Genomic DNA, 22,608 nt, shown 5'->3' on the forward strand with positions numbered 1-22,608 from the left:
TACGCATAAAAATCTTTTCCTTTTCTTTCCTTTTGTCCGGAAATGCTCAAATCTCGAACGAGTTTACCAATATGACTAACTCCTTGTTGGAGGTGTTTGCATGGGCGTTAATATTAGAAAATAATCCACTGCGTTCGTTGCAATCGCGCACTGGTGGTGGCCCCAAAATTAGCTTTCCTCGCACATATTCCCGCGGCGTGGGTAATTCATTCGACAGAAGCAAATGAAGATAAAAACACAAATAGGGATGATTCATTAGGCATCGCTAATGTGACGTTCGTGTGCCAACCAGTGTAGGGCCGAAGAGCGAAGGGTGTGAATTAAAATGCTGTCGATTATTGAATGACAAAGTGTCAGAACTGTTGGATTGGAATGCAAATGCATTAAGCATGCTATTGATGAATGACGATGAGTAATGCATTAAAATTTAGATGATAATGCAAAATTTAATGGCACGCCCGATCGCTGTGTCTTGAACCTGAATGGGTTTTTTTTTCGCTACACAAAGATCTTAATTGATAGGTTTGGGATTGTCAAGCACATCTCAATTGTCAACAAATATATAAACTTCTGCAGAACCAAAAATGAAAATTTATTCCTCCTTAAAACATATTTTGACGCAATAAAACACCAGAAGCCAAACGTTGTAGCTCTCTGAGGAATGCTTGAGAGTATTAGAGACTCATGGTATTCGTCAACGATTCATTCGATATGAGACTGTGAAGAACATAGCAAGATTGACTGGGATAATTGGATAAATAAATAAGTATTTATTGCTTTAAGTACAATTTATTAACTATTCTCCATGGATACAAAAAGATAAAACCGATACATTATAGAACAATACGAGTTTATGGTAGAGTCAAGAAAACTTTTTTCTTTCAGATTTGTGTAACAGCTCTACAAGCTTTAAAATACCTCCTTAATATAAACTTAACCTCCAGCAGGCAGCGTTAAGTTCTCACAAAGAATTCCACACTAGGTACGCTCAGGTAGTAGACTAGACATAATTACCATGGTAATATTACTCTATTTGTTGCTCTCCCATAATCTAGCCGTACAACAGATCAGTAGATAACAGTGAAATAATACTGTTGGATAAATAATACATTAGGAAACTAATGGTCTTTCGCTAGGATAGTGTCCATGTACCTTCCGGAGGACTTATTGAACCTTCAACCCACTAAGACCCTGGTATTTCATCGAAGAACATAAACATAAACATTTTTTGATTAAAAACCTTCCTGTGATATCTAATTTGAGAGTGTATTTAACAAAAGAGTCCCACAGTTTTGTCTTCCAGAACAATTTCTGCACACCAAATAATACGGCCTGTGCAGTGTTTTATTTTCGCTCCATATATTTGTCCATATTTATCTAAATCAGGGACACTCTTCCGAGGGCTTTATTTATAGAAACCAAAAAATCCACCACGACCGAAACCGAACCCAGCACCGTTCCACCACCAAAAGCCGTTGAACAGCAGAAAGACGATCAGTATGCACATTAGAATGTAGTACCCAGTGCGTCCCGCCTGGCTGTAGCAACTGTAAATTTGTGCATTAAAATGTTAAAACCAGTTCCAGTTCTCAACTGCAATGTCGTCGTTTCGATCACTAACCCGCAATCAGCTGGTTCCAAGCACCGACACGCAAAGCCCAGTATATTGCAGTACGGCATTTCGCAGCCAGGTTTCACTTCAATTCACTTTCCAGTAAAGTCCTGCTAGATGTTGCACCGCTGGAAGGCGTCCCAAAACTAACTGAAATGTTTCCCATTTAAACGCCACGTTATGATAAACTCGTAACTATCGTTCAAATATTTACTTCCAAACGTGCGTGATTAACTGGAATGCAAATAGCTCACGGTACAGACGGATCAATTTTCTTTCCGATAAGCGAATTATCTCTACACACGACTGAATGAATAACACACTATTATCGACTTATTCATTTAGAGTTTAACAGAATTTATTGCTGAGTATCGCGTTTGCTTGAGTTTACAATTTTGACTATCACAAAACCCTTACACACAACTTAATCACGCGGAATGGTGCCAGAAGTGAATGCCTTTTTTTAGCTGGGGATTTTATTATTTTTTTTTTTTTTGGCACTCTTGCATTCCCTTGGGCCTTTGGGACACATTCGCAGACCTAATGTATGGTCCGAGTTTAAAAAAAGAAAACATTGGAATCCATCTAACTGTGACTACACACCGCAACTCAGGCTCAGGCTTCCACTCGGTGGAAACTCCTCCCATTGATTCACCCATTGCTGCCGTCTGACGAGATTGATATAAGATATTTGGTTTCTATAGATAGCTTTGGTAGAAGAATGATTACACACGTGGTTAACTGGTCACTGAGATGTGTTTCCATTTCTGGGTGCTCTTGCCACCGTTGTCGTGTTGCGCCATTTGTATGCTTTATCTTCCTGCATCACTTAAAAACGTCATGGAATAATTACTACAATGGCGAGCCGCACCGCACCGCTTCTTACGCACTATGGAGAACGATAAACACACTGGTTGTTTTGCATGCACTTATCACTTCTATCCGCTTCCGGAACTGCTCCAGAAGATGCCCACGAAGTCTTGGAATGCATTCTTGAACGCTTCACTCGCCTGCTTCCCGCGTAGAAAGTGCAGAAACCCGACGTACACCAGAAAGCACGTAAGCACGACAAGAAACACGTTGGTCAGCAACCGTGCCATGCAACCATAGCAGCTGGAAGATACAAGCAAACGAAACGAGTTTAGCTCGACTTCACTCTCATTCACATTTCACTTCTGTTCCAAGGTACAGCCAAGGAAAACGTTACTAACCTACAGAGAATCGGCTCCATGCACTGGGCAAAACATCCCTTACGCTTCTGCTGTTCAACTTTTCCCATTCTGTCGTTTGTGCGTGGCGTAGTATATTCACAATAAAGCACTTGTGGTACGGTGACACTTATAAGGCGCCGCTGCTCAAAGATGCTGCAGAGTTGTATGAGGTCGTAGCGTCAGTTGAGTACTGTGCCGCTGCGCGACCCGTCCAGGAGTTGTATATACTCCACACGGCAAACGCTAACGTCTATCGCTTACTAATCGATCGGGAGGACGTCGTCAGCGAACCGTGTATCCGACGAGGTAAAAGGAAATACCCGACACAACTCCACGCTCAAAACCCGCGTCGACGAGCAGCGGAACGATTATCCAAATAATTTACGCATCATCTTACGACGCATGCAGCAAGCTTGGTGCCTTGGTGCCACGCGACTCAAGAAATCCCTTTCCACTTTAAACACAGGACAAGCGAGATAGCGAGAGAAACAAAGCGTCCATCGTGCAAAACCCGATATAGAAGGGAGCCCCAAACCATATGACTCAATAACCGCGGCGACGGCACCAGTGAGACAGGAGTGAGTCACGCCGATGCATATACAACCCGTGTAGGAATAACAGTGCGAGCCTCCGTGGATGATGTGACCCACATCGGGGAACCGGTTCACCAAACTGATAACTCGCCAGCGGGTCAGCTTGATTAGTCGGCTGTATCTGCATCAGATGTGCTAACCGACAAGACGCCCATCTTCGTACAGCACGTTGGGATATTATTCGGTTCTTCTCTCTTCACCTCCAAACAAAACCTAAATTCGCCTGCGGATATCAGGAAACCTGTTCACAGTATCCCACAGAGGTCATTTCGTTAAAGTCATCTTGAACGTCTGCTAGTTTGTCACCTGCGTCTTGATCGGGTTGGAAAAATCGGAAGTTGACAAAATTCCCACCTCACCGCCAGATTCCGTTTTGACTCACGGTACACTGGTCCGATCACCCGACTGAAGGTCTTGCCCAGCGGAGAGCTACGTCACTTAACAGCTGATTTTATTGTAGAATGAATCACACCGCACGCGTAGCGGCTGCATACTAATCTCCCGATTGGACGATTGAAATGCATTGCAAGCCCCCACCGGTTGAGTAGTGGAATGCCGTACACATGGAGGACACACCCCCCAAAGTTGCCCATGGAGGAATGTAAGTGGATTAGCGAAGGTGGCGGTCCGCCTAGCGTCATTGATAAGTTGCACATCTTTCGTTTCCTTGAGACATGGAATTGGAAGATTGGTGAACTGGGCAGATACATCTCGCAGCGCATTGCAACTATATATCAGCATATCGCATCCAAATCGCACCTCCCGGTTCGTGCCCTGCTCAAGGACAAAAGTGCAACTCATCGCCGGTTACATGTCTACCTTCATAATCCATTTCAATGATGACAGCTTCTTAAGCATGGCTTACGTTTGGAATTGTGCACGGTGTAGAAATCACCGGAACTAGCTGACAGGAGCTGTGAGTGAGTCGTCAATTAGTCAGTCACCGATGAGTCACCGCCTCATCAACAGCAGCAGCCCGAGCTGGATAGAAATTGATTCAGCAAATCTTCCATTGACGGATGCAAACGGTAACACCTTATATGGGCAATGATCGACGGATCGAGCTGGTTCCAGCTAGGTGTAGCAGGTGTATTTGATGTACTTAGAGTAGAATTAATTTGAGGTTTCGTTTGGGGATTTCCTCAAGTAAAGCAAGGGATGCAGCAGTAGATTTATTAGGCAGCAGCAAAGTGCTCGACTGAAGATGACTGAGATGGAGCTAAAGCAACCGAATGGCTCTGAAATGGCATTGGCCAGAGCTGGGTAGCACTTTGCACAAATTGAACCAACCCGGACATGCAACCGTACACCGGGTTACTTATCAACAACATCAGCAGATGGAACGGGTTTCTATTACATCCTACAAATGCACCAGCACAAAACTCAAACCCATCACTTAGCTCCGCCATCTTGGCGTTCCATCTTCTGGTGGAAACATCTGGTGGAGTTGGAACAAGCGCGGACTAGCTTATTGCAATGCTTTAATTCGAATTTAACACATGTCTTGCTTGAATAGGTTTTCTTTTATTTGCAATCCCCTTCCGCCTTTGGACGATAGAACATACACTTGGAAATGTAAAGGCTTCTTTCCGCAACTGGATGGCCGGTTATATAACTGCCCTAATTCTTCGGCGCTTCGCGTGCTTTATGTTCTTGCTTTTATTACCTTTAGATTCCGAGATGCGCTCCGACGTTCGACTCGGTAAGGAATTCTTTTGCCATTACTTCCACTAAACTCGGGATCTTGCAAAGGGATTACATTGGACAAGCGTCGGTCGAGGAACAGCTTTTGTGATGGTATAAAGATTTGAGAATAGGAGATTTACGATGTGTTCGCCAAAAAAAAGTTCTTCAGACTCTTATTAATGTGACGTTCTATTTCAACAACCAGTTTAGGTTGTGATGCTTTCAACAGAACGGCATACTACTTCCTTACTACCATACTACCAGTCCCTTTAATAACAAAAAAGCCACTCCGACAGTGGCGTGCCATGCCAAATTCTAAGCGCAACTCCATGAAACAGCAAACATTTTTATAAGTTTGCTAAGTAAAATAAAAACAACTTTCACGAACAACTTAACACTGTTTAATCCATTCTGACAGCCGTATCCACGGATTACAGTGCCCCCAAAAAGCTTCTTCGGGTTTAATTTACCGTACCCTAAATATGTCACATTCGTCACAGGCACGGTCACGAAATAACAATACCGTCATTGCCACTGCGTCGCTGCCATGGTGCACATGACACAGCAATAAACCTCCAATATCAACCAACGGCAAGCTCGGAAGTGTGATGGAACTGACGGGTTAAAGCTTTTATCCTCTCCATACCACCATTACACAGCGCGCTGTGTTTCATTACAGTTTTTACACGTTTGAAAAAAAAAATGCCACGAAATATAATGCATTAAATCAAACACGGTACGGCGGGTACAGGTGGTGTAGCAAAAATGCTTTCTCTACCCTGCACTTGCTCGCCCTTAGCTACACGTCTATATGAAATAAAGCTTTGTTTTCCTCTTAATTGCAAGCACCCGAAAAGAGGTTCTAGTTTTTTATTATGATCATCGTGTTACATTACATGCTGCAAGCACATTTTACAGTGCACTTTAAAAGCAAATGGATTCGTACGGACCGGTATGAACCACTTCACTCGCCCACCGAAATGTAGTGATTGACTCTTCTTTCTCTTTTGATCATATTTTACCCAGGCCTAGCAGTAAATGGCTTTTAAGTGAATTCGATGGCCCCCTTTGGGCATTGTAAAATACATTCGTGTAACATTATAAAGCAAAAGTTCAGTTGGTATCTCCAGTTTCTTCATAAGAATGGCTCTATTATGTTATAAAAAATGTTCTATAACTAGCGACACCTACAATTACAAACGCAAATATGTCATCCGATTGACAAACCCAGGCCAAGCGTCCTTATTATGTGCTTGAAATTAAATATGTTATTTATTTTTAAAAAGCGAGCACAAGCCACTGCATTTGAAAGTTACAAATTCATCTACTTGTTGTTAACTTGGGCCCATTTGGCTTTCCGGTAAAAGTATAACCATTTCTTGCTGAATGGTCTCCTTTTGCGAGTAGTTGCGGTCGCACTGGTGGACGCACCATCTACGCTTTGACCCGATCCAGCCAGATTTGACAAACTAGCTGCCATCGGTATCACATCATGATCGTCTTGCACGAACGGACTCTCCGTGGTCGTTGTTGTACTGCCCGTTATCGTAGTAGTATTAATGGCAGCCGTTCGTGCTTCCTCTTCAGCTTGCTGTTCCTGGCGCAACTTTAACTTGTGCTTCTTACCGTACCAATGCTGACCGAACAGTTTCTCGTCGGACACGATCAGGTTGCACGTTTTGCAGTAGAATTTCCCCGACGGCATTCGGTACAGGGACCAGTCCGTTTGGCGGGCCGGCACCGACAGACTGCGCAGGATTGTGTCGAACGCATTGTACGGTGTGGTCCGCACAATTACACCCATCGCACGTGCTTTTTTCACGTGCTTGGCGCCCTTCAGGTGTGTCACCATCTCCGAACGCGATGTGACGGATGTCTCGCAAATCAGACAGAACGTGCCCGTATCATCCACACAGGTGAGACCATCCTTTTTGCGAATCTCCTGTTCGAGCGTCGTTTCAGCAGCTTTGGCCGATGTCAGTGGAAATGTAACGGGGGTGGTGGGTGGAGAAGGTGCCTTGACCACCTCCTCCACATCGTCATCGCTATCCACATTGATCGTTACGATGGGTTGAGACGCTGGGAGCACGGCCTTCGGCACCTCCGGCGTGACAACAACGGGCGACGGTTCGGTGATCGGAGGGATAACGACATCATTCGCGAAATTTGTATCAGCTGCCAGTACCTGCGCGATCAGCTCCTGGGGTGGTGCCGGTGGTGGTTCTAGACGAGTTTTCTTCGCTCCATTGCGTGTCGCATCTTCGTGCTCTATGGGTTCCAATAGGCGCTTTCTAACCACAGGCTTTGCGGTGGATGGCGCTTCGGTAGATGGCGCCTCAGCGGAGGGCACCACCACATCCGTCACAATGTTGGTACTACAAAACAAAACACAGTTACGCAATGAAAAAGAAAATTCACTTAAAATCTTTTATCCTCTCGAGAAAAATAATAATATGTTCTGGGGGTAAGAAAGAAATAATTGTAGATACCAAATGACACCGATTGATTCCATTGCTTTGCGCAGGAAAACGATCACCCAGCATTTCCCCACGTTCACCCGCACCTGATCTAATCCGTGTGGCGCTACTTCAATATATACCTTCCCAGTCGCCGTTTCTGGCGTAAAGTTAACGCTTGTTACGAGACACAGGACGCCACACCAGCTGCAGCATTGTTTCGCTTCGAAGCACACCTCACCGTAAGGATACGCCCAACGATGCGCTGAAATAAAGATACATCACGGCGGGAAGAAGATGGTCGTTCAGTTCCTGCCGCTTTTTTATACCAGCCGATGTGGACTGGAGTTGGTTTTGGACCACCTGTACAACCAACGCAAACGCGCGCATGTATGTGAGTGTGTGTGTTTGTCTGTGTGTCTAGTTGAACCGTGCTGGACACGTGCGCTGTCGACTCCAATCGTGCAATCACTTTCGTTTTCGGATTGCTTTCATTACTGATCCTATTCCATCGTTTTATCGTGGAGTTTCCAGTGGCTCATTCCGTGACAAAATCGGCATCGAATAGGATCAACGCCCGGCACAAGCAGTGCCCAATCGGAAAACGGAATACTGCACATCCCCGTTTCCTTTTCGCTTCACCGTTCGTACATTTGTGCTTCCGTTTTTGAGTGTTTTTTTTATGTCTACAACCCTCTGACCCACAGGAAGGAGAAGATGGATAGTGACAACCGACAATGAATCGGTTCCGCAAGATTCAGATGAACAACGGGTGTGAGAACTGGCACGAAGTACAGTACGATTGTGGGAAGGGAAAATAAGACAGAGCTGTTGAGATTATCGACGCGAATTCCAGGCCGCCCATTGTCCTGTTGGGAACAAGTGGATCCGATTTCCATTCGATTGCGGAAGTCTAACCTACCCGATCGTAACTGCGTGTGTGTACCGTAACGATCATTAGCGAGGTTGACAATGGAAATAGAACCATTGTTCAGTAGGATTATCGACAATCTGTTCCGACAAGAGTGTTACAATGATTTTTTTTTTTGTAGATATATTATCTTGATCGTTGCCAAGAACATGCCCCTTCTATAAAGCTGGTAGACATTCCAGATTTTCCTGAATGCATGTAATCCACATTACAAACCGGTCAAAAGTATGCAGAACCAGTTCAATGAAGAGAACTATTCGAACGATTTTTGTTAGGAAAACAAGCTGATCAGTTGTAACGAACCTTGTGCTAAGACAATTTAGCATGAATAATAAACTGAAGAGATCAGCTTTACCGCCGTTTGTTAATAATAGATGTATCAACATAATATACCATCAAAAATTCAAATCGTATACATGCTCTTGCGGAACAGACTGTGCCGTATCACATTGTAGCGACGACGCCCGCTAGACTCTCCTCAATACACTCATTCCCGGGTGTTCGGAGGTACTTACGTTCGAATCCATTTGCCCTCGGTATTGTAATGACCGTTGCCGGATGGGAGCTTTTTCCCATTCACCACCATCCAGTGCCGTTTGCCGGTGTAATGTTGATTAGCATGCTGCACCGAGGTGAGCACCAGATCGCACGCCTCACAGTGGAACACCGATTTGCCGATAGACGCCGTATCTGCGGCCAGCTCTAGTGCTGGCCGCTGCCGTACCGGCATCGGGGTGCCCGTGGCCACACAATATTCCTTTAACCACTGGTTAATTTTCTTCTCGTGTGCCTTCGACTGGTAGTGAATGTTGGCCGAGATGTGCGAGTTCATGCGCGTGCGGCACAGATTGCAGTGAAAGTCTCCGAACAGTTGCTTTAGCTCCTGTGGCAGTAGCTTTTCATCGTCCGGATTCACTGAAATGGAAGCGCTAGTTAGTAAAGTTGAAAAAAAAACCGATATATTACACTCTACGTACAGTATATGACGGTTTTCGTATGCAGCTCATTCTTCTTCTCTTGGGCAGGAGGTTTTTGCTTCAGTTTCGTTTTTGCATCACGCCGTTTCGCATCCGGTACACCTTTGGCCTTTCCGGGACAGTTACCGTTAGTAGGCCGCATCGCTAACGGACCCATCGGTGGTCTTATCGGTTGCTGAAATTCGGGCTGCATCATATTAGGATCCATGGGAAACGATTGCATCGGATTGACCGGTTGCCAGTTAAGGGCGCCACCGTATGGCACCAAACCATTGCCGAGCTTGTACTGCTCGTACTGCTGCAGTTGGTACTGATAGTGACGATGCTGCTCTAGATACTGATTGTAAATCATCTGTTGCTGCTCTACCGTTTGAGCGAACTGCGTCTGTTGTACATAATGTTGGTACGCTGCACACTGCTGCTGGTAGGCACTGTACGCCTGCTGGTAGTTACGCCATTGTTCCACAGCGTTGGCTGCCGATGCAGTCGTTTCCGGATCAATGTCCGGTGGTTTGGTTGGTTCCACTGGCTCAGCCGCGGGCTTTACCTCATCTGATTTAGCCATTTTTTCCTTATCTGTGGACCAGAAAATAAGTATTCTTTATGTTCCTACAATTCTGCTTCACCCATGTATCACCAACCTGTATCACTCATGCAGACCCGGCTTGAATGTTACAAACGCAAAGCTAGTTGCAATTCACAATATACAATCTGGTTTTCGAATTCCAGTTTCGAAAGCAACTAGTACAGCGGTATCTGAACAATCCAATACTCACTTGGAATAAGTTGTTAACGCAAAAATTCGTTGCATTGTAGGCTTATCCCTTTTTATTTACGGTAAGTTCTTGTTGTTGCCATTCCTGATGACAGCTGCAAAGTTGTGAGAACCCTTCAAGCGGAAAACAGATGGACCCAACGAACAATATTTACAGCACCCAAATCGTGTCATGATCACTCGCTCTAATCAATGTTGCTGTGCTCCTTTTCTGGGTGTCGAGATTTGTGGCATTGGATCACAGATTGTGCTGTCTTCCGATGGCGTGCCGGTGATGTGCATCTGTCTGCGCGAAAAATGTGCTAATTTCGTGTAAATCATTATAAAAAATATGTAAATCCAGACAGGAACGGTCCAAAATTTCATCCGGACGAATCCCCCATAAGCAGGACCGACAACACAGCTACGTGTAAATAAAATCAAAGAAAACCATAAATGGCAGAGCATTTCAATCCTTTACAGCCTTTACAATCAGAAATGTTCTTTGCACCTTCCGAACAGGACAGTAACAAACACAAACCCCAAAAACAATTCTTGTTTGGTTTTGTGATCATGTACTAAAACTATTTAGCACATTACTTTTTCTCGTTTTTAGACCAACTCTCACCATTTTGTTCATTGGGTATCGAGAGAAATACACCCAGTAATCAATTCTGGGCTATACACAGCTTGACAATCAATGAAAATAAATACTCAAAACAACAGACCTTTACGCACACAAGCACAACACATCGCACTGTGGAACGGTTCGGATTGTGTTACGAACACTTTATCATGGCAATATAATCTACACCACTTTGGAACAGGGAGGTTGAAATGGTCGCGTGAAGAAGTTGTGTCGAGTTTTTCGGGCCCTTCACTTGTTGGAAACGTTCGTGTGAAGTCAAACTGACGGACTAATCTGGGGTAAGAATGAAATGTAGTGCGATTTGTACCGTAATTCGTCGTTAAAATCTTACTGGCAGTGAATTGGTCCGAATCTCGAGAATCTGCAGTTGTGCAGGCGTGTGTGTTGTATCGTATTTCACGTTTCCACTCACTGTGTGAGAGGGTGTGTGTGTGCGTGTGAATGTGTAAGGCGACCCTCTCCGGTGCATTGCTGCACATTGATTTTGTCTCACAAGCAGTGTGAAAGGGTACGGTTGTGTTTGGTGTTTGGAGGGAACTAGTGAAGTGAATCTTTAAGCTTTCTTTGTCCATCAAATCCCGGTCCCGGTGGTTCGTAGCGCCAAAAGCAGCCCCTGCACCCGGTTCCGGATGCACCGTGCATGGTTCCGTGCCCGGGTGCAGCAACTCAGACGGCCAATGGTGATCGGAGCTAGTGGCCGCTAGGGAGTGAAAAGCAGAGTAATACAGGATCAGCAACAACCCATACACGGTCCATACCCAAAACCCACCTGTCCACCGGTTCTTTCGGATCAGCACAACCATGTCCAGCCGTGTGCGGAAACACAACGAACCGATGAAGGCATTCGTGCCCGTCAGTTCCCTGCTGCTGAGAGGCACCGGATCCATTCACTGTTCGGGTGGAAGTTCCGGTACGAGCGCTACCGGCCAACAAACCGGCAGTCCCAGCAGCATTAGCGGTGCGGCCAGTACCGGTTGCGGCAACACATCGTACGCCAGCGGAGCAGGAAAGTCCCTGTCGGCCACGCTGTCCCCACCCGTCCGGCACATCTCACCGGAACATGCCATCTGTGGCAATCGGAGCCCGGGTGCACTAACGTGCAAAGGTAAACCTATCCCATCTCCTTATTCTGAATCCTTCCCGGAACAACCCGGCAGAGGCGGAAATGAATGAATTCTTCTCATCGGCTGATACAGACGGTGTTGGAATGGGAGGAGGCAACTAGGGAGCTATAATTGTGTATGGACGACGCTATTTATCCTCTTGATTCCTAGCTGTTTCCTACATACATGTATATTTTTTAGCAATTCATCTCTTCGGCCTTTGTCGACAAAAACCTGCCCTTTTCTTTGTGTGGGTCCGTCCGCAACGCAAACAAAGCCACAATCCTTTGCGAAAATCGTCCTCGGAAAGCATTCCCGTTTTTACACTCACCAAAATGGGATTTTCCTTTCGCTCTCGCTTGAGAGGAGGCGCTCTTTTACTGGTTGCTATGTTGGTATTTGTACTCGCGTATACCCAAGGTGCATATCCCATCATTCGCATCAATCGACATCGTAGTAGCACTTGCAAAACTCCAAAGCGAGTACCATACTCCGCGCTTCCCCGGGTTTTCCACTCTACTACTACGCGGCGTAATTTTTCCCCGCTTTTACGGCCCACTACGTGGTGTCGGAACAAAGCTACCGGCATTACCGACCGGTATCTGAACTGGTGTGCCTATGCTAATATGAAATTGTGATGTATTACTTATTTTCATCTTGCATTGTTCGTCATTATCGCGGACGAGGAAACATTTTCTCTTTGGAGATGGTAATTTATCTAGTAATATTGTCAATTTGACGAAATGTAAGATTTTTTTTCCAAAAAAAAAACATGCCTTTGTGGAAATCATTGAAATGTAAGAGTAACAGAATTACGCCCGTAAGTATGCAATCCACATTAAAGCACAAAAGTTCAGATTTTCTCAGCTGCAGCTCGTTTTGTGCAACTCGGCGTAATATGATATCATTTAATAACAGGACATCTTATGTACAGCTCGCAATTTACGTTTGATTTTGTCCTTTTTTGTGTGGAAATAGAAATATCTAACGTCTGCGCATAATGTTTTACGCACAAAAATTACGCACAGTCTGGTGAAATGCATCCTGCTGTGCGTGGGAAGATCGTTACTGGAAGTGTGGCCAAATATGCATTGCAGTTGTATGTTTTTTTTTTGTTACACATTAGACACTTTTGCAACCGTTTTAGTGTAATGCTTTAACGGCTGGATTTTAAGTAATGTCGTGTAGTAACAATCCACAGTGCGCTGTATTTAATATACTAAGCACATATCTAATCAAATTACTCATTAGCTTATTAGTTAAGCTTGTTCAATGTTGCTGATTTAGAACCCTCTTAAAATTCCTTTATAGGGATAGGTGCACAAAATGACTCCTGTGACGTGGAGACGCCTAGTACCTGTTTGCCTTGAACAGGAGAAAATCTTCAACAAGGTTCCGAATCAATCGCAAAACCTTTTATCGGGAAATTTTATTAGATTAGTGTTGTGGATTCATCCATTTTGTTGCTAAGATAAAGCTTTTCTTTGTACATTTTTCTCAATAATTTCGTATCATTGACGTCTGTTGCAGAGTAGCGCAAACAATACGCCATTCGTACAATCCATCAATCAAATTGATACATTGTTTCGGCTTTCCTGCTAGCAATTATTTGTAATATTTCCAAAATATTCGCACATAAACCATCCAAATCCGGTATTTGCTAGTTGCGAAAGCGCACAGACACATGCGAATTGCTACGCACCACAACGCCATGCAACGCAAGAAGGGGACCGATATTATCCCGTTCTAACTGTACGCAAGGACTTCGACCAAGAGGCTCATGTTATTTATCAATGAAAACCGTCCGTACGTTCAGCGGTCCGGAATTTCGCTCCGGTTGGTTTCTCTTGCTCTCGCAAACAACGCTTCATCTCGCGCGGTATGGTGTGGGCCCTGCTGCTACCGTTGTTGTTGTTCCCCGGCCGGTCCTCCAAAACGTGTCGATGTGTTTGTGACAGGAAGTTGTGTACAAACCTGGTGGGCCTACCGCGTTGCCTCTAAACTGGGACCGGTGGTTCACCATGCGGCGGCGACGTAGGCGTTTATATAGCGAGGCCTCATTGCTCGACTGGAAATAGAACCGAACCACCATTGGTGTACCTAGGTGGGATGGAAGCTGAACCTGGAAAAGGAAAACCCTCAACGAGAAATTGTGTAATAATACATATGACCCTTCCGAGTAACGCCTAGCGTGGATAAAATGTCAAGCATTGATACTCTCGTTTGGTTTTTGTTTTATTTTAGACCCTGTTTGCAAATGTCACCCGAAGTCGTTAATGGGCGAAAGGAAAATGGCATTTTAGTTTTTTCAACCCCGTAGGGACAGAAGAAGTAAACGGAAACCAATCCCTCTCATTGGAAGCACGTACTGGACCTTGAAAGGAACGAGCGATTTACCAGAAGAAATTCCTTCATTAGCGCCTGTTGTTGATTGCACAAAACACAAAGGCAAACTCCGTACCGGAACTTCCAGTTAATATTGGATTCACGAGCGAGCAAAAGAGAGAGAGAAAGAATGAGAACGGAACAAAGAGCACAACTTACCACAAGGATACTCATTCAATCAACGCATAAATAGTGTCCTTGATCTTCAAAATTGAATGCACGCGCGTATCGTAGCGCGCTACGTTATGTCCTCTCTGTTGGGCAGAATGAAGCCCAACCAGGAGTGATCCTTTTCCCACTGCAACGGATTGGCAATGCTGGTGTGGCTGTCTCCTTTCTTCAATTGCTCACATATCCTGGTGGAGTACGCTACGCGTATCAGTGTACGAGAGCGTATACACGAGCTATCATCACCACAAGCATGCAAGGAACAGGATACTATCCCGTTTTTGGGGGGAACGATTTTCCCCAACAAGACTGTATTTTGTATTAAAAACCTTTTAATAACCCCTGGCTCGGAAGTCCCCATCCCCGAGCGCACCTCCACTGGGGGTGGATTGTTAAATGCGCGAGTGCGCTGACTACCACCATCTCCAACCCCGGGTTTTGCTAATCGATTCGGCTTTTCATTTCCTGCCATTGCATGCGCACACCGGTGCACGCTTACTCGGTCCCGATGCCGAACACAAAAGGTGGTCGTCGAGAAGTGCAGTTGCTTCTCAGCGCCGTTACGTGTAGTAACTACTACACCGACACGGAGAAACACCGGTGCGCGTGTACGCATGCATACCATTAGCACAGTTATCCTTGAAATCATGCCACTCGGCGTAATGCAATGCCGGTACACGGTGTACCGTGTGCAACGGGGGCTATATAAATCATTCTACCGATAGGGTGGCTTTCGAACCCTTTTCGAGCTGGATTGTTAGAGCATATTTTTAGACCGATTTACCCTATAAGCATGCAGAAAAGGATCGTCTTGTAGGAGGGTCTTGTGAGATGGGGTACATTTTTTGCACTATGTTCATCTTACATGCATAATTAATATGTACATACATTAAAAACGCTACCAACAACTACTAAAATAAAGCTTTTTACTTTTGTTTAGGAAAAGTTCTTAACGACGGTTGCATACGACGCACGGCATCACTCGATGCACTTTATCTACGTCCAGCACCGGCCTGGAGCCTGATAACGCCGACCCTTCTGCAGCTGGACAAAGCGACACAGACGGAGGAGTCGTTTCTCGAGCGAACGCGCGGTACCACCGGCACGATGCTGTCCGCAGCACAGACGTCCGACGTGGCCGGTCCGTCCCCGTCGTCCACCTCGTCATCGCCGGTAATTACCCGTACCGATGCGACGACCCCGACTGATCTGAAGATGGAGAAAGTGATACGACAAAGACTGCAGCGTACGCATCGCGGTGAACATTCCGTTAGCTCCCAGACGCTTAGCCCTAATCATGGTAAGCCAGGTCAGGAGGCCAGGTGATGAAAACTGGGAACTGATGGATTTTATTTTTGTTTTCTTTTTCGCCTAGCAAAAGCAAGCCCAGTGTCGATACCAACACGTACCTGTCCGCCCGTACACATACGGCCGATGCGTAACTCTGTCGAAGGTTTGAACCAGGAGATTGAAAAGCTGGTCCTGTATCCTGGCCAGCAGCATAGCTGTCGGGCCGAGTTGGAGATGGTGCGTATATAGCGGCTGAAGAAAAAAAAAGTGAAGAGCAATATAACGATTGTAACCCAATACATTCTTTCACCAGTACTCGCGCGGCACTCCAGAAGGACATCGCGCACCGTTGGCCGATCTGTTCCATGGTGCTGGGGCCGTTTCGCTGGTCGGCGGTCCCGGTGATACGCGCTCGGTCAACACGCAAACACCGCTCGGGGATACACTGTCTTCGGACGATGGTAGCCAGAGCACGTCGCCGGATGAGGGTGCCGTCACGACGAGTGCATCGCCTAGGATCAACAAATTCCTAGCCCGTGAACCACCGGATGGTTGTGAAAAGGTAACAGCTTGCTGGCGGACGAGTTGGATAGATGTGGCTACATTAATTGGTTTACTGTTATAGGTTAATTTAAAACTCACTGAAGCCGATACCAGTACAAACACGGCCTGCTTCAAACCGTGCACTACCGCATTCCAGCTGAAGCCATCGCTAGGATCCGCATTCCAGCCGCTGCAACCGTTGCCGACGCTTAAAACAACACCGGAAGATGACGATGGCGATGCTGTCGATGTAGAAGGTGCCGCGGTCACCGCTTCCGCTACGGAGTAAAATGTGCTAGCAAAGCTCGCGTTACAATAACCGTGGTTTTCTTTTAAACTCGATTCGTACAACTTGTTTTGCCGTTTGTTGTGGCCATTATCTTTTTTAACTGCAAGATTGTAACCTGTTTCAAAGTGAAAACCTTAGTGCAAACGTCCAATGTTTCGTCTTTATTTTATTGATTTTACGTAGATATTACTACGGTTTAAAAGGCAATGTTGATTGTAATTTGCAAAAGATAGTGCATGATAGCTTTGTTACGAAACCGTTACGAAAACAAAAAGGCGAACCGGAAAGGAGGCTTGTTCCACTTGGAACAAGAAGTTGACTGAAAAGGAATGTGAATGTGAATAATATACAAACATTTTTGTATGGCATTTTTTCGAGACAAGCTAGAAAAGTATTTCCTTTTACTGCTCTGCGCCACGATAATGCGTACGAATCGAATGGGATCGTAGAGCCCAGAACCGAGACGTGCAAGCATTTGTACGAGTTCAAGCAAAGGGACAATTCTTTCCGGCAAATCAGTTATGATAGGGAAACCGCAGTAATTCGAAAACGGAATGAAGGAAAACAGGCGGCGTCTGTCGTCAACCTAGGGAAGTATCTTCCCACGTCAATAAGCAAAACGTGCAACTCACGAACTCAAGTAGCATTTTTTGGAAGGCATTTTTTTCTATCAAAAATACTCTCTACAGTGAACTGGTATTCGCGGGCACACCAGTATGCACCACACACATTACTGCACCTACTTAAATGGTGTGGAAAAGCCGTGTGGTGCTTTGGCTGTGTGTTGCAGAATATAACAATAAATAACCAAATCCTATATATATACACACACACACACACGCTCACATACAAACACAAACAGCAAAACCAAACCACTAACAATCGCATCTATATACAACTATTGAACAGTGCACACGGTTTAAAGATATTGCTTGTACATTTCATAATGGCGATGAGGATGGTGTACACCTGAATTATGAGGCTTTCCATCGGGCAGCGATGGTTTCATCGTGTATTTTGTTTTATTACGTGTGTCAATCTGCCATAAAAGATACGTACGCAATTTCAGTAAATTCTGAGTTGATTTTAAATATGTTTTCTTGTTGTTTTATTCAGCAACGAGTATGTTTACGCTTTTTTGTCCAAAGCGTTCGTTATTACGGCATGTTTTACAATAGTTTTATTGCTTTGCATTTTTTTTTTTTTACATTCTATTATGTTTTCAAATTGAGTTTAATGAGCATTTAACATATTTGCTGTTAGTTTAATGGCGTCACGAATCACCGAATCCTGAAAAAGATAACAATAACATAATAAACTATGAGTACCCTCATCAGAAACGAAGCCACGCACACACACAAACAGCAAAAAATACAAAACCGGTCAAACGAACAATAGAAACCGAACAACAATTATAGAATCAAAATAACGCAGCTGCAATTACTACAACAGTGTGTCAGAATTCCGTAACAAGCATAGGCTTATATTTTCGCTAAGAAATCTTTGCAACAAAAACGAAGAAAAACAGAAAGATAAAAATGGAATAGAAAACTACACAAGGTAAAAAACATGCGCACATACACACATCCATTAGGTAGAATGGCGTAAATAGCGTACGGACCAACAGTAACGAAAAGGATAATGAATCAAATAGCTCCAACGGTACGAAATGAAGACCTTGAGTGGGAGTTGCAAACGAATGTGTACGAAGAAAAAACCAACAAACCATTCCAGGACGTGATATTGGTAGGATAACATTGATACCTGTTTTGTGTGTGTAATTTTTCTGTTGTAATTATTGGAAAAAATGCAACATTTACTTTCGATTTTGGTTTTTGTTTTCAGTAGCAAACGGAAATATTTCTCGTGGTTTGGATAAGAAGCAAAACACACGACAGTTACGTTGCAGCAAAAACGATTCGTAAACATCTACCAACTCCCAAATGAACAATGTACAAATCAATTGTCTTAAGGATTTACATTAAGCAACTAGTGGGCCGAAAGCAACCAGGAATCAATCAACCACCAAGGGACGTAGATCAAGCTTCAAACAATCGCTAACAAGGCACATTCGTTGCGTAAATATCCACTTGCTTTAGCGTTTTATTCCGTTCGATTGATTCGTTTCATTAGTAGCGTAAGCAATTGCAAATGCCCGTTAAGCTTACCGGCCATCGGTTTGGAGTGTTGAGGGCTGGGAAAACGTTCCCCGATTTTACCGTAGCACCGTTTTAAATCATGTTACAAACTTACTATTTTAATTTACGTTATAGTTTTGTTTTATTTCAAAACAGTGACTATTTTAAGGATTATTACCTATTTTTTCCACTCATTAAACAACTCATATTAGCAAACCATTTGTGTATTGTTTTGTAATGTTGATTTTGTTTAACCATTTTTAACATTATAGTGTTTTATCTATTTTACTTTCTTTTCAGTTTTTACTGCTTGTCAATCAATCCATTTTCAACACACAGCAAATTAAGTTTCATTAAAAAACGAATAACGGGAAAAGATACACAAAGTGGGAAAAAATGTCGAAAATCTCTTCGGTGTCAGTGTGTCGGAAAATTAGAGCTTCTGGATGTTGAATTTGGGACTGAAGAAGGTACGGTGCAAGTTTCCATAGCATCCCCAAACATGTGTACGCTAAAACTGTAAAACTATCTCTAGAAGATCGATTTTATTCCCACTAACTATTTTAATGCGGTTTGTTACATTGCACGGCACAGTAATGGAAAAATGAAAACAAAACTTCTTCCCCACAAATCGTTATCAAACTTTTTGGCAAAATTGTAAACGGAGCACGAAAGAACAAAAAATGAACTGATTTATGTGTTAATGCATTCGTTATGAACGAAAAAGGGAAATGAAAATCGATCGGGTTCCGTGTGAAGGATTACAAACACACACACACACACACCAACCCTGAAACAAATTAACGTAACACATATATACATTATTATTTAGCATAGGTTTACGGAACGATAAATTATAAGCAAGAAGAGAAGAACATATATTTAATATATATTTTTTGTTGTACGAAAAACAAATCCCCCAAATTGGCAAAATTTACCTACGAATACTGCGTGTTATTTATATCCCGGAGAAAACACTAGCGAATAAGCCAACCCCAAACTAGTAATTAACAAAAAGCGAAAAGTGGTAGTTCAATCATTCGAACAGGTACACAAGTTTAGGCAAACTTGCCCAACAACGGTATATACGAACCAATTGATTGAGGCGAATTGGCACTAAATAAATCGTTAAATTTGTACGATTTTTTAATTTCTTGTGTCGATTCCAAACAAACACTCAACAAATCACAGTCCTTCGCATGCTTCATCATTAAACTATTTACGCTTGACTGTGTTAGTCTGTGTCTCAATGTTAACGAACTGTTAAGAAAGTGCTCTGTTAGGGTTGATTCTAAACGATTACAGAATGACCACAGTAAACACACACTCATACACAGAAAAGATAACAAAATTATATAGCGCACACGATAAGTACATATATTTTGGGATACGATGAATAGTGGAAAAAACAACCAGACAAACAAACAAAAAACCCGCACGAAGTAAAACAGTTAGCGATAGCAAAATATTAAAAACCGTCAGTTAAGCAACCTTAAAGCGACATACAAACGTTGGCTCTCTACAGTCTATCTGAATGCTAATAGATAGAGATTCGGTTTTGGGAAAAAGGTAGCAAAAATTCAAGAATTAAAAAAAGACACAGACAAGAAGAAGAAAACACACGGAAAACATGTGCCTCGCCTTTGGCTATTTTGTAAAAAGAGAAAAACACACACAAAAAAAACATTACGCATTACAACAAAACGGAAAACTAACAGACGCTGATAAATTAAACAACACCGAAACAGTTGCGTCATCCTTCAAAACACACAATCATCTAGCGTAATGACAAAAATCACAGAAAAACAAACAAAAAAAAATGAAAAACTCATCATGTTTAGCAAAAACCAGTCGAAAGAAGAGCAGAAAAAATATAAGCAAATACGTAGCAAAATTTAAAAACAGTACACTCACGCACACGTACATTAAATGTTTCGGAAGTTTACGAAAACGGAAAACGTAAAAACAAATGGTTATAGAAATATAGAAACTGTTTCGGAGCTTTAAATAACAAATCGAAAATACAACAAAAAACTAAAGGGGAACTATTTGTGTAAAAAATAAAACGTACACGTTGTGTTTGTAAACTATTAGAACTGTTCAGAACGTCAAGAATAAAGCAAAACAAGTATTCTATATTGTGAAAGAAGTGTAGGGAAAACAAACAAGCAAATAAAACACACATTAAATTGAACCAAGCACACAATCCGTAAGCAAGGAAAACATTGAGCCACAGACTAGAACAGATCAGTACCCAGCAGAACGTTTTGCGTGCACGTGTGTATGTGTATTTGTGTGTGTGTGGCAGTGAGTGAAAAAACAGACTAAGTAGACGGTGAGAGTGAGAGACTGGAAAAGCGGGAAAGCGTACTTACGGGTTCACTTTCGCCATTTTGTGAAACTGATAATTCTGAACCAAAACATTAAACACTTTATATGCGCAAGAGTGGGGCGTTTTTCTTCTGGTTACGATTTCAAGTGACGTAAAACACACATACATACATACAAACACACACACACACATTCGCGTTCATAATTCATTCATACATTCACCTGTAAGTAAACAATTTGTATAGCAAAGCACATATACACACACTTACACACCAAAACAAACAAACAAAAACGAAACGGTCATTTAGCAGGGTTGTGGTATGATAATTGATTTGTTTTCCGCTTTTATTGGTCAGAATGATAAAAAAAAATCGTCGTTTTTTTCCTTTTTCATCACTCTCCACACTAATAAACGCAACTGAACATGACGTTCTTCAGCATACAGGTGTTGTATGGGGGTTAAAATATTAAAGAAATTCGCAAAATGAAGCGCATATTTGTAAAACGAAGAAAAACCAAACAAACAAATCATACAAGAGTAAAGTGAAGAACGATAAAGCAGTTAAGAAAACAGGATCAAACCAAAGTACGAGCGAAAGCAAAACACTAACACGCTTCATTATTTGCATAGAGATCGTACAGATAAACACTTGCGTATATTTTAAGCCAACTTCAAGCAGCAAATGGTACCGACATATCTCAAACCAACTAGCAAGTGGTAAAAACGATTACAAAAAAAAAACACACACACACACACTGTACGAAAGACTCCTGAAGTTGTACGTGTGGTCATCCGTGGTAGCTGTCGTCGTCTTCATTTCCCGCATACATATGGGACGGGGTGAAGAGTGTGAAACCTCTCGTACCATAAAAAAACAAAAACCGATTGTGGTGTTGGATGAAATATATTTTGCTCACATATACGTTATTTAAATAAGTTTTGCGAATGGCAAATGGTGACTGATTGCAAAGGACTGAAACTGTGCATGGCATGCAGTTGGGGCGGGGGAAAGAACTGGAACAGAATTACAAAACAACAAATGTAAAACGAAAACACAGGCAAATAAAAGTGTTACAAAGCAAGCTGAGAATGCAAGTGGATAAAGCGAAACAGTTGCGTAGGAAGGAATATAATTGCTATTAAAAGAAACAAGAACAAAAGTAAACCGATATAAACAGGATAACAGACATGCAAAATAAAATAGTGAAGAAGCAGCAGAAGAGAGAAAAATACAATACTAAATATACAGCAAATCAACAGCGGAACACTTGTGTGGAAACAATAACAAAACGAGGTGTGTTTTTTTCTTTCCCATTGCCCACGAGAAATAAAAACTGTTAGTAATCAATCATCGGGGGCCCCATGGGCCCTGCAGTAGCGCAAAGCAAGTTAATCTTTTTGCTTTGACACACGCTCCTTTAGCGCACATCCGTCATCGGTTTGTTTTGATGGCGCAAAATTGAGCGAGTGTCCCGCGCACATGTTCGGCGT

The 22,608-nt window shown here is 43.2% G+C and overlaps 2 protein-coding genes across 2 annotated transcripts; one reads left to right on the forward strand and one right to left on the reverse strand.

The window, feature by feature from the left end:
- Positions 1–6,426: 6,426 nt before the first annotated feature.
- Positions 6,427–10,031, reverse strand: LOC128718780 (uncharacterized). Its single transcript, XM_053812397.1, has 3 exons — positions 9,467–10,031; positions 9,005–9,404; positions 6,427–7,477 (listed from the first exon to the last, which is right to left on the reverse strand). Exons 1-3 carry the CDS (start codon positions 10,029–10,031, stop codon positions 6,427–6,429), a joined length of 2,016 nt encoding a protein of 671 aa, XP_053668372.1.
- A 1,639-nt stretch (positions 10,032–11,670) lies between these two features.
- LOC128707912 (protein FAM117B-like) lies at positions 11,671–16,647 on the forward strand. The gene is made up of 5 exons (XM_053802869.1): positions 11,671–11,974; positions 15,466–15,825; positions 15,901–16,052; positions 16,129–16,377; positions 16,441–16,647. Exons 1-5 carry the CDS (start codon positions 11,671–11,673, stop codon positions 16,645–16,647), a joined length of 1,272 nt encoding a protein of 423 aa, XP_053658844.1.
- The last annotated feature ends 5,961 nt before the right edge of the window (positions 16,648–22,608 follow it).

The sequence above is a fragment of the Anopheles marshallii genome, chromosome 2, assembly GCF_943734725.1.
Source record: "Anopheles marshallii chromosome 2, idAnoMarsDA_429_01, whole genome shotgun sequence".
NCBI lineage: Eukaryota > Metazoa > Arthropoda > Insecta > Diptera > Culicidae > Anopheles > Anopheles marshallii.

Excerpts from the sequence above, each read along its gene's own strand:
- LOC128718780 (XM_053812397.1), bottom strand. The coding sequence starts at position 10,031 with ATGGCTAAATCAGATGAGGTAAAGCCCGCGGCTGAGCCAGTGGAACCA. Across the intron at positions 9,405-9,466 it reads TACGAAAACCGTCATATACT|TGAATCCGGACGATGAAAAG; the intron begins GTACGTAGAGTG and ends CTTCCATTTCAG. Across the intron at positions 7,478-9,004 it reads GAGGGCAAATGGATTCGAAC|TACCAACATTGTGACGGATG; the intron begins GTAAGTACCTCC and ends TTTGTTTTGTAG.
- LOC128707912 (XM_053802869.1), top strand. The coding sequence starts at position 11,671 with ATGTCCAGCCGTGTGCGGAAACACAACGAACCGATGAAGGCATTCGTG. Across the intron at positions 16,053-16,128 it reads GTCGGGCCGAGTTGGAGATG|TACTCGCGCGGCACTCCAGA; the intron begins GTGCGTATATAG and ends TTCTTTCACCAG. Across the intron at positions 16,378-16,440 it reads CACCGGATGGTTGTGAAAAG|GTTAATTTAAAACTCACTGA; the intron begins GTAACAGCTTGC and ends TTACTGTTATAG.